The sequence below is a fragment of the Theropithecus gelada genome, chromosome 8, assembly GCF_003255815.1.
Source record: "Theropithecus gelada isolate Dixy chromosome 8, Tgel_1.0, whole genome shotgun sequence".
Classification (NCBI taxonomy): domain Eukaryota; kingdom Metazoa; phylum Chordata; class Mammalia; order Primates; family Cercopithecidae; genus Theropithecus; species Theropithecus gelada.
In genome coordinates, this window is record NC_037676.1 from 18,418,982 (window position 1) to 18,430,905 (window position 11,924).

At 41.9% G+C, this 11,924-nt stretch overlaps 1 protein-coding gene across 18 annotated transcripts in view; it reads left to right on the forward strand.

Moving 5' to 3' along the window:
- The window catches only part of INTS10 (integrator complex subunit 10), a 35,649-nt gene extending 25,714 nt beyond the window's left edge, over positions 1-9,935 (forward strand). For 7 of the 18 annotated variants that reach the window (XM_025393881.1, XM_025393889.1, XM_025393890.1 and 4 more), the window contains 5 exons: positions 807-886; positions 2,046-2,208; positions 3,596-3,689; positions 7,071-7,148; positions 9,506-9,924. In XM_025393881.1, the coding sequence (XP_025249666.1) occupies positions 807-886; positions 2,046-2,208; positions 3,596-3,689; positions 7,071-7,148; positions 9,506-9,662 (572 nt within the window). In that variant the 3' untranslated portion in view covers positions 9,663-9,924. Of the gene's footprint in view, positions 1-806; positions 887-2,045; positions 2,209-3,595; positions 3,690-5,197; positions 5,338-7,070; positions 7,149-9,505 lie in introns of all 18 variants that reach the window. The other 11 variants (XM_025393891.1, XM_025393898.1, XM_025393887.1 and 8 more) reach the window with 4 other exon arrangements.
- Positions 9,936-11,924: the final 1,989 nt, after the last annotated feature.

The following is an 11,924-nucleotide window of genomic DNA, read 5'->3' on the forward strand; positions in this document are numbered from 1 at the left end:
GCTTTGAAAGCTGTTGCTTAAAGTTATTTCCACAAATGTATGAGAATATGTAAGAATGTATATTTATCATTGTAATAGTGAAAAATTGGAAATGTCAATATCCACTGTAAAAAGAATGGATGCATCAATTACAGCATACGTAGACAACAGAATACTATATAACACTGAAAATGAATGAACTGGAGCTACCTGTATTGATATTGGTCAGTTAATAAACCTGAACCACATGAAGTTCAGTAAAAAAAGCAATTTGCAGAAGGATACATACAAAATGACACCATTTATACAGTAGACCGAAAGCACGCAGGACAATCCATTGTTTCCTATGTGTGTAACAGTCATAGGAATGACAACCACTGCCTTCAGAAGTATGGCTACCTCTGGGATGGAAGAGAATGGGATCAGAGAAGGATACACAATAGGCTTTAACTGATTTTGTGATTATTGATATTAGAAATGTTTAAAATTAAAATATTACCATTTCTTGAAGCTGAGTGGTGAGCACACCAGTGTGTATCATATTCTCTGTATATAATTTGCTGTATATTTGAAATGTTTTCTCATAAAAAGTATGGAAGCAAGTTTAGGAAAGAATATTGATAAATGAAATCTAGAGACCATCAAAAGCCAGTTTCACCATCACAAAGTATAATTGTGTTTCAACTATATTTGAAATCGTGTGACTGTTGCATATTCTTTGTTTTTTTATTATTATTATTTAAAGAAAGCATCTTAAACAGTTGCTTTTCAAAGCTGTTTTCTCTGATCATAATGTGCATTAACCTAACATTGTGGACTTCTGTTAGGTTCGGATCTGAAGCTCCTGCCATGTACCAGCAAGGCTATCATGCCATACTGCCTGCATTTAATGTTAGCCTGTTTTAAGGTAAGCTCAAAGTTGATTAGCTTGAAAAAAATTTAATTTCAAATATTATTCTCATGACTTGAGAACTTGAGAACCTTGCTAAGGATTGTTATTTTAGTACTTTCCAGAGCGGCCCAAACAGTTAGAAAAGCACATGGGCTAGTAATTGACAAATCTTTATTAAATAATGACTGCGCTAGGCAAAGAGAAGTCAGAAGTTCTCCCCGTCCTCGAAAAGTGTAATGGTAGGACAGATATGCAAATAACCTTGACTGTTGTAGTGTTTGGTAAATATTTTATCAATATAAATACATTAGCTACAAAGAAAGGGAATACAAATTGCGGTTGGGTTCACGGAGGGATAATGAGTTTGTCATTGTAAAGACGTGCTAGATGAAGCATGTTAGGCGTAGAGATAAACACCAGTAACAGCCCAACAGTTGAGAAAGTTCCAGGATTTGAAAGAACACCAAGGCCCTTGGCTGCAGGTAGAGCACAGCCTTAGAGCAGGGAGGCTTCATTGTTTCTAGAAGGTTTGTCGGCCAGAGAGTAAAACATTGAGACTCCACTTCAGTGCAGTAACTCCCAAACTTAACTCATCATCCATATCACTTAGGGCAACAAAAATAATTTAAAGTGTGATTTTATGCATAACCGCTCATTTGAAATAAAAACTCTTGTGACCATTTCTCTAGTTCACACTTCTGCTTATTTCCTTGTGGCTCATCGCCTTTCCTTCTCCCCAATCCCATGTTCTCTGCAAACAGTTCTCTCCTAGATGGCTATCTCTTGCCCACCTTCTGCTCCCATCTGCTCCCCTTCAAAGAAATCTCCAGATTTATTTCTCCGTTACACAGGATCAGTCAAAGTTCTCTACCCCTGATTCCCATATGCAAAAGCTTCAGGCCCATCCATGTCCAACTCCCATCTACACACACTGCCAGCGGCTGTGCACAGCCCAGAGGGAGCCTGAGGCTTCTTTGGTTAGAATCCACCTTCCTTAGAAGGCCGCTGTGATGTTTACCAGCCATTTCGTTTTGCCTTTGTTTCCTTCTTACTCTAATGACCTTTATCACACATTTGCATAGACAGCATGTTTTTGGAAAGTGATGTTTGGTGTATTTCAGATTACCCTGTGACTTCCCTTTCCTTCTCTCTTGTATAAATCTTTGTCTTGCAGCTCAGAGCTTTCACAGACAACAGAGACGACATGGCATTGGGGCATGTGATTGTGTTGCTTCAGCAAGAGTGGCCACGGGGCGAGAATCTTTTCCTGAAAGCTGTCAATAAAATTTGCCAACAAGGAAATTTCCAATACGAGAATTTTTTCAATTACGTTACAAGTATCCTTTTTTCTTGTTTAAGCATAACACGTTCTGATTTTCTGTAGAATGAATACATGATACAAAAAGAATGTATTCTTCCGGATAGAAATAATGATTTTTACTATTTTGCAGCGAAGAGAAGGAATGGGGATTAAAACCGGGGCTGTGGCAGTTGATCTTGTGAAAGTCATAAAAGACGTGATTCAAGGAATTGGGAATCTTACCGCCCTCTTCCATTTTCCACTGCTAGCTGACTTCTCAGAAGGTAGCCAAAATGCCTCCAGTAATAGCCTACAGGTTGCTGATAGGTCCGGCTTGCCTGGTTTAGCCATGGAATATAATACTAATAGTTCCTCTTCTTCCATCTATCAAAACAATGCCTCCTGTGGCCTCTGGGGACAGTGGCTGTGCCCTCCGATCACTTGTTAGGGCACCCTGCCACAACTATCTTACCTACCAATGAGTACCCACCAGAGATGCTGCACAGCACGGTAGCTGCTTCTGACATTAGGTAATGCGTTTATTTCACACTGTTTATTAGGGAAAGACCTTTGAATTAAAGGTTAGTTATCAATTTGGGTGTTTTTACTTCATTGCTTATCTTGTTACATTATTTCTGGATCACAAGGAATATAAATGATATTCTTGTTCAGGTGCTCAGGGCAATAGTTTTTATTTTTATTTTGTTTTTTTAGAGTCAGGGTCTTGCTGTGTCACCCAGGCTGGAGTGTAGTGGTGTGATCGTAGCTCACTGCAGTCTCAAACTCCTGGGCTCAAGAGACCCTCCTGCCTCAGCCTTTTGAGTAGCTAGGACTGCAGGTGTACACTACCATGCCAGGCCAAAGTAACAGTTTTTAACCTTTTCTGGGACAGATATCTTTTGAGAATCTGATGAAAGTTACATATTTTTCACTAGAAAAATGCATACATGAATGTCATTGACGTATTGCATCAAGTTTGGGTGACTCACAGAAGCTTCCTCCTCTGATGCATCTAAAGATCCTTGCACCCCAGCTCTGAAGAAGTCATCACTTTATTTTTATGAATTTTATGTTCTGTAACACCAAACAATCCTCCCTACTCTCACCACCTCTTTCATTTCTTATTAAGAAAACAAAAAGATTTTGCTCTTGTGATCATGTAGTATTAATTATCATCGATATGGAAAACATGTTGCCCTCATGCTCTTTAGCCTGGCACATCTCCTGCCAAGAGTTATCTGTGCGAGGGAGCTTGGTGGGTATAAGAATGAGGTTTTGGAGTCAGACAGATCTGGGGTCAAATACAGAGTCTGCAGTTAGTGGGGTGGCAATGGGCACGTTACTCAACTGCCGAGACCCCATTTCCTCATCAGAGAGAACTGGCACCTGTTTTTACCTGTGGTTAACCTGAATCTGGCCTGCAGATATTGATATGCTGGAGGAATTTGCCTACTTGAGAACTCAGGAAGGTGGGAAAATTCATCTGGAATTACTACCCAATCAAGGAATGCTGATCAAGTAAGCATGCTCTCTTTTGCTCTTCCACGCTGAGTGCTCACCTTTTGTGTCTTTGTATGAAGTATTTGTAAATGTCTATACCTATCAAAACTTTAATGCAAAGGACTTTGAACCTGGTCTCTGTTTTGACAGTCAGTTTGATTCTGGGTTATCTTTTGAAAAACTCGCATTTCCTTAACTACGTTTCTTAAAAACACTTTGCTTAAATTGGGGTATTTTTGTCACATTTGCAACTTTTTCACTGGACAAAAGTCTCATTCATGGTATCTTTTCCTTTCAAAAATTTATGGGGTGATTCTATACGTTTCTGATTAGTCACAGAGTGGCTTTAATTAAGAACAGCTGTGTGGCCAGGTGTGGTGGCTCACACCTGTAATCTCAGCACTTTTGGAGGCCAAGGCAGGCAGATCACCTAAGGCCAGGAGTTCAGGACCAGCCTGGCCAACATGGTGAAACCCCGTCTCTACTAAAAATACAAAAAAAAAAAAAAAAAAAAAAAATTATCTGGGTGTGGCGGTGGGCGCCTATAATCCCAGCTACTTGGGAGGCTGAGGCAGGAGAACTGCTTGAACTCAGGGGGCGGAGGCTGCAGTGAGCCAAGGTCGCGCCATTGCACTCCAGCCTGGGCGACAAGAGCGAAATTCCATCTCAAAAAAAAAAAACAAAAAAAAAACAGCTGTGCTTAATTAAAATTGTGCTGGGTTAGAAAAATTCTTCAGGAAAAACTACAGACTTTTTATTTATAAACGACCTATGAAGCCCTCCTATGCAATCCTCATTACTTACACAACACAAAGTATTAATAGCCAGGTGTAGTCCCTCTAAGAACACACCTGTCCCAAGAAATGATGGTGGGAGTGGTTGGTCTCCACCATACTCCCCTGAACCCACAAGATGTTACTAAAATTCCAGGTTGGCCCAGATGAAAATGCCAAATTAGTGACCATTTATGATTTTTAAATAGCTCATAAATCTTGCTTCTCTCCTTCAATCCTCATTGTAGTTTCGGTAATATATCCTCTCTGCTGTAAATGCCACGTGTAGTTTTATTTTCATACTTCCTCCTTTGCTTCCTGCACATTCAGTGTGTCTGTAAGTCAGTGTTAGAATTTCTGCAAGAGACTGAATCCTGAATGAGAAGAAAGTACTGCTGAAACTAAAAACATTTTTCTTTTTCCCTCAATGATGGAATAAACTAGTTTTCAGTTGTTGAAAGCAAAACTCCACATCTTGTTCTATCTTGATAGTCTTAGAAATGCCGAGGGAAAGAAGTAAGAAATGTTCCTTTGAGATTTCTGTAACCTCAGTAATTTGCTGTATAGCAAACATTTCTTTTTATGTCTAGCAAGAATAGGGTCTTGTGGAATCCATTCTCAAGAATGGAAAGATTAAGTGTTTTTTTCCCCCTTCATGTTATAAGTGTTATTAAATTATAAACTTTTAGAATAAAAGGACAATGCTCTTTTAAAAAATATACAAGATCTTTCTGCATTGGGTTGCTTAAGCAGGATGGACAAGGACTGGCATCTTCCCATCCCCATTTACTTTTCTAAGATCATGAATCGAAACTATGGGAAGAATAACTGTTGTTCAAAATATTCTTAACAGTGTTTGGGGATAAAGATTACCTTTGGATACGGAAGCCCAGGTAACCCCTTTTGATTTGTGATTTGTTTTCTAGACTTTGAAACTGGATATACAAATACAGCCCGAATCAAGCTTTTTAGTTAATTCCCATTAGCAGTCACCTTATGAGTTAATACAGAGACAGCCAGAGTGGAACCGAAGTCTGTGTACATAGGATTAAACCTACGGATGATTATCACTTTACCTAGATAATGCGTAACTATTAGTGCAGGTGTGAGAGACGGATTGTCAAAAAATCAACAGTTGAACCTCAGACTTCATTGTACTGAACCTTTCTTCTTTTACCAGTTTTTACTGAGCTGAAGAGTGACATAAGTCCATGTGGACGAACCCTAGGATGGGGAATGAGAGCAAGGGAGTGTTGGGTACCGGCTAGTATCACAGGGAAGAGTGTTTGGAGCTGTTTGTGTAAAGGATACCCATCATGCACTTCTAACTAGTGAGGGATAACTCCAGGCTCTGCCACCTTGATCAATATGGCCGTTAATTTCTTTTAACTTTCTAGAGAAGACAAGCCTCTTAGGAAGGCTGCAGTTTCATCAGTTTGGAAGCAGGAATAGGGATTATTCCGTAGTGATCTGACCGTTTAGGGATTTGCCCAGAGTCTTCACTGTGTGAATCTCAAGGTTAATTACTTATGCCTAAATTAACATGGTAGAAAGCACACTGCTTAAGGCAGAGAGCTCTTCCTCACTGAGGAATGGTTGGACTCTTTATTAAACAATCTCAATTCCTTTTCCCTTTGGGTTCCAAACAAGTTCTCTGAAGCCATTACAGACCTTTTGGGTGGTCCTTCCAGACGAGTGGCAGAGATGTTGTGAGCAGTGTACACTTCTCCCCGGGGGTAAGGCTGTGAGTCTGCCCTAGCTGTGGCATCTGGGATGCAAGCAGGTACAGTACCAACACTGAAGGCACCCGGTGCTTCACTCGAAGGAGGGAGAAGCTCTTACTCTGTTATACAGACCTTTTGCTCTTAAGTATTTTAAAATAGAGAAATGTTTCTGTGCTGATAAATGCAGTATCCTAGTTGTATTAGAGTGGATTAAAATGGAAAACAATGTCCTACTTATACTCTGAATAGGGTGGATAATAATGTTCTATGAGGTGATCACCAGCTAATATACTAAATCTTTGTTGTTACAGAATTCTGCACAGCCATGGGTCCCGGACTCTTATTTTCCCCCATCTGTTCTCAATATGTTTTTGAAATTCAAACTCACCCTTTTTTTTTTTTAATCAAAAACATTGCCAGACCATTTAGTCCTCTTGGAAGGGCCTCTCCGGTGGGGCTTCAATCCTGTTAAAGATGGTTACCAGACATCACCAGGTTGAATGCTGGGACTGGTGTACCGTGAGAAGAGTGGAAAGTAAAGAGGCTGGCTTTGAAAATGTGTCTTCTCAAAGGCTGCCCCTACTCCCTGTTGCCATTCAGCTGCATTCCATCGTCCTCTTCCTCACTGGTCGCTTTTTATACCACCTCCAAAGGGGGCTGAGCTCTGGGACCAGGAACTGAGACGCCCCTGGACACGCACCAGCAGCAGCGGGTGCAGTGAGGGCTGGCTAGCTTCTCCCCAGTCTCCTTAAACACCCAGCCACGGCCAGGGGCTTGTTGAGGTTAACGAGTTTCTGTTTAGTCTGCTTCCAGTCTTGTGTATTTTCTCTGGAGTGTTGTTTTTGCAGTGCAGGGTGAGTCGGTGTGGGTGTTTGAATGCTGCTGTTTGCTGTTTTTTAAAGGCCTTCTAGCCCTCCCATGGGGTTGCTGCAGCAGGAATTCTTACCTGTGCTTCAGCCCAGCATACAGACTGCTGACAGGTACCAAGTGGAATAAACGCCCGCTCATAGTGTGCTGTTTGTCAACATGTTCACTGCCCATGGTTCTCAGCTCTTTGTTCCTCAGTGCTCTTTTTCATGCTTTCTTTATTTTTTAATTTGTTCTGCATTTTGGCAAACCATCTGGTTGTAATATTGTAACATTTCTTATTTTTTTCCATAAGTTGCCAGTGTGTTTGTGTTCGATTTAAAAATCATTATGGATCTAGAAAAAAAATGAAAGCTATTTGAAACTGTATTCAATTACGTGCACATTAGCTTGGGTGCACTATGATTCTCTTTTGATAAAACGTTAAGGCTTTTGGTCATATACATTTAAGGATGCTGACATTTATTTTAAGTACATTTTTACTTGTGGATATTCATACGAGTGACCAGTCGTAATGGTCATATTAGCAATTAGTTGCCTGGTATCTAAATAGGCACTAATATGGTTTTTTTCCTGCTACTGATGTTTTTTGAGACCTTACCTTTCTGAATTGAAAATATTTGATAGGCTAAAATGCCACATTTATTAGCTGGTTTATCCTATTCTTAAACCACAAAAGCTTACTCATTCTCTTTTTCATCATAGTGGCTCTAATAGAAATATAATTGAATTGTGCCACTCTTTATATATGGAGATAATACAACTGGACCCTGATTGGCAGAATGTAGCATTTAGTTATATTTTTAGTGGTATTAAAAGCAGGGTTTATTAGCCAGGCCTGGTGGCATGTGCCTGTAATCCCAGCTGCTCGGGAGGCTGAGGCACAAGAATTGCTTGAACCCAGGAGGCAGAGGTTACAGTGAGCTGAGATCATGCCACTACACTTCAGCCTGGGTGACAGAGCAAGACGCCATCTAAAAAAAGAAAAAAAAAAAGGAGGGTTTCCCCTTTAGCTAACTGTCTGCAAATGCCAGTAACTTCCACATGGTCAGAGGGTCAGCCCCGATTTGAGGCTGCAGCCTGGGACCCAGACGAGCAGTATCTCAGGGCAGCATAAAATGGTTTGCATCTATCCCAGTGGGACCTCACTGACGCTATGTCCTAACTACTGAGCTACCCACCCAGACCTGACGAGAGACAGTCACAAAGAACTGCGCATTAACCCCACGGCCCTGCTGTTTTCCTCTGTAGATCTTTAAAACATCCACGGGCATTAGAAGGTTCTGTAATAGCTTTACTTATCTAACAAAGCTGGATTTTTTTTTTCATCTGTCGTTTTACAACTTGGTGACTCCTGTTGTCCATATTTGATATGATAATTAATACAAGTTTTTCAAAACAGAAACATTTTAGAGTAATTTCAACACTTTTATCTTGCCCAGAACATAAAAAGTCTTCAGTTTCAATCCTTATAACTTTGTGTGAGGGAAATTAGCAGCAGGGTGGGAAACAGAGGTGACTTTTATTTGTCTGAGTCTACCAAATTGCTGAACTAGTAGGTACAACTCCCTTCCTCTTAACTGAGCTGACTGATTTTTGCTAGATTTTTCTTTTCCTTTCTTCATTTTGTTTCTTCTGTTTCCTGGGATTTCATGTGTGATTTCTTTTTCTAAAGCACAACTTTTGGGGCATAGTTAGAGACCTTTTTTGCCTGTGTCCCCACCACCCCTTCCACACATGTGCAGGTCTCCCCTGAGCGCCCGGACAGCATAGGACCACGCAGTCCACTGCCTCTGCCCCTCAGAGATTCTGCCTCTCTCTCCCGACCTGTGCCACATTCTCGTGTCAGGACCCCAGTTGCCCCTGCGTTTTCTCCAACATATGAGAGTCTAGATGGGCACGGCATTTAGAGGAGCTGCCCTGTTCTGGTGTCCTGGGGGGAGAGATGTGCTCGTGACCCGGCTATGCAGGAGCCCTGAACCTTTCTGGGAGCACCAGCTGCGGGGGCCATGGTGGGAGCTCACTTGGGTGATTGGCTCATTCAGGTCTCCCTTCTCCTTGCTGCTGCCTCTGGAGGGTCTGCCGGCCTGGCTGGACACGAGCTCTTTGTAGCCAGTATGGACTGGACCCATTTGGCCCTAAGTAACTGAATTGTGTACCAGTCAGCAGTAGGGATGCATAACACCAGCGTTTCATTGATTCAAAGGCAAAGCAGGTGGCATTTCACTGAACAGTGAAATGTTTGAAATAACCTTTTATAGAGTGGGAAAGATGTCTGTCTAGTTTTAAGTCTTTCTGAAAAGGAATGGGCTGGAATGTTTGGTTGGTTGCAGCTATTCTTGTGTTCTTTTTAAAATATCTTAACTTATACTTAGATATGGGGCAGGCTCTATTCCTACCCAAGTAGCAGCGATCAGTGATGCCGGTGCTAACCCCTGGTCTCTGTCTGTTTCCCTATTGCTGACCTCAGGCACCACACGGTAACTCGAGGCATCACCAAAGGCGTGAAGGAGGACTTTCGCCTGGCCATGGAGCGCCAGGTCTCCCGCTGTGGAGAGAATCTGATGGTGGTTCTGCACAGATTCTGCATTAACGAGAAGATCTTGCTCCTTCAGACTCTGACCTGAGTGGAGACCTGTCCACCAGACACAGCTCGGGACTGTGTGATTTTAGGAGAAGACACCCAGCAGTGATTGACGTGGCACGCAGCCGCGGTCACTGTTGCTGTTACAAAGAAGACAACCAGCTGAGTTCTAACTCCTTGGTTGCTTAAAAGTAGTTCCCAAGAGTCTGAGAAGCTATCTCTATTTTTAAGAGTCATTTTTTTGTAATTTTTGTAAAACAAAGACCCAATCTGTTTTGTAAATAAAAATCATCCTAAAATTTGAAGTTTTTAAAAATTTCTTTTGATTCTTATGAGTTTTTGAACAGGGGTGCATTTTTCTTCTTTTCTAAGCATATAGCAAGGGGGAAAATCCAGCATAATTGAAGTGAGTAATCAATTTTACTAATACAGATACTTAAAAGACATATGTCTTCCATGATCTTAAGATTTTATTTTTCATAGTTAGGCTTTGGTCAGTATTACATGTCAACATAATATTAGACGTTTTCATTCAGGTGGTTAGAGTTTTCATTCACCCAGGTTAGAGTGCAGTGGCACGATCCTCACTTACTGCAGCCTCAAACTCCTGGCCTCAAGCAATCCTCCTGCCTCAGCCTCCCAAGTAGCTGGGACTACAAGCATACACCACCATGCCCAGCCATTTGTTTTTAATTTTATGTGGAGACAGGGTCTCACCATGTTACCCAGGCTGGTCTCAAACATCTGGCCTCCAGCAATCCTCCTACCTCAGCCTCTGAAAGTGTTGGGACAACAGGCATGAACCACCATACCTAGCCTCATTCGGGAAGTTTTAACACCAAAAACATTGAGGTAAAAATGAACTTGAGCCTGACCTCTCCCCACTGACAGTCCCCTGAAGGAGAGGTGCTCAGGGCTGCTGAAAAAGCCCAGGACAGGAAGTGGAGGTGAGAGGCGACGTGAGCCGAGGAGCCTCCCCACTGCTGTTTGGCCCCAGGAAGGCCCTGCTGCTGTGCCAGGGTGGCCCACTGGTTTCTACCCAGGGGTTTTGGAGCCAGGTGGCCTTGTGTGGCTTTGCATCCTGGCTTTGCCCTGCCCTTTACTTGCTATGTGACCGTGGACAAGGTAACTTCTGTATGCGTCAAGCTCTTTGTCTGAAAACGGAGCTGAATGGTCCTCCCCTCGCTGGTTGTTGGGAGGATGAAATGTTGCTCCCTGTGAAATGCTTGGGAGGGGGACTTGAGTGTAGTTAGTGCTGGCCAATATTAGCTATTAGGCTAGATTTTCTTTTTAGTTAGACTAATTTTATTTTCCTTTTGCTCTTCATGAAATAATATAGCAAACGTCAATAAAATGTGTTTCAAGGGAGTATTTAAGAATGAAAGAGCTAAGAAGTTTCGCAGTTACTCTGTAAAAAGTCTTAGAAATCTTTTCTAAATAAAGATCCTTTTTATAGCTATATTAAAATCAATAAGATGTTTAAGAGACATCTGATCTCAAAAATATCAACTAGCTTGTTTTGCGGTGTTTATTAGTGTAATATGAGTTTATTACAGATATATAAGCAATCCTTTTTTTAATCATGGGTTGTGCTGTCACCTAAAACCTCCCAAATTAAACACTCTCACCTTTTGGTTTTCTAACACTGTATTAGGGTTCTCCAGAGGGACAGAACTATTGGATAGATGTATATATGAAAGGGAGTTTGTTAAGGAGAATTAGCTCACATGATCAGAAGGTGAAGCTCCACAGCAGGCCGTCTGCAAGCCGAGGAAGAAGGAAGCCCACAGTGGCTCAGTCCAAGTCCAAAAGCCTCAAAAGCGGGGAGGCCAACAGTGCAGCCTTCAGTCTGTGACCAAAGACCCAACAGCCCATGACCAACCACTGGTGTAAGTCCGAGAGTCCAAAGGCCAGACAACCTGGAGTCTGACGTCCAAAGGCAGGAAGCATCCCGCACAGGAGAAAGAGGAAATCCAGAAGACTCAGCAAGCCAACTTATCCCACCTTCCGCCTACTTTGTTCTAGCCTCGCTGGTGCCTACCCAGCTTGAGGGTGGGTCTTTCTCTCCCGATCCACTGACTCAGATGTTAATCTCCTCTGGCAACAGCCTCACAGACACACCCAGAAACAACACCAGCTATCTAGGCATCCTTCAACGCAACCAAGTTGACACCTAATATTAACCATCACGAACAGCTTCCTCAGCTCAGTGTTTGGGGGCAGTGCACATCACAACAAGACTTTCCGATACTAGCTATAAAAGGATTAACCACCTTTTTTTTTTTTTTTTTTTTTTTTTTTTTTT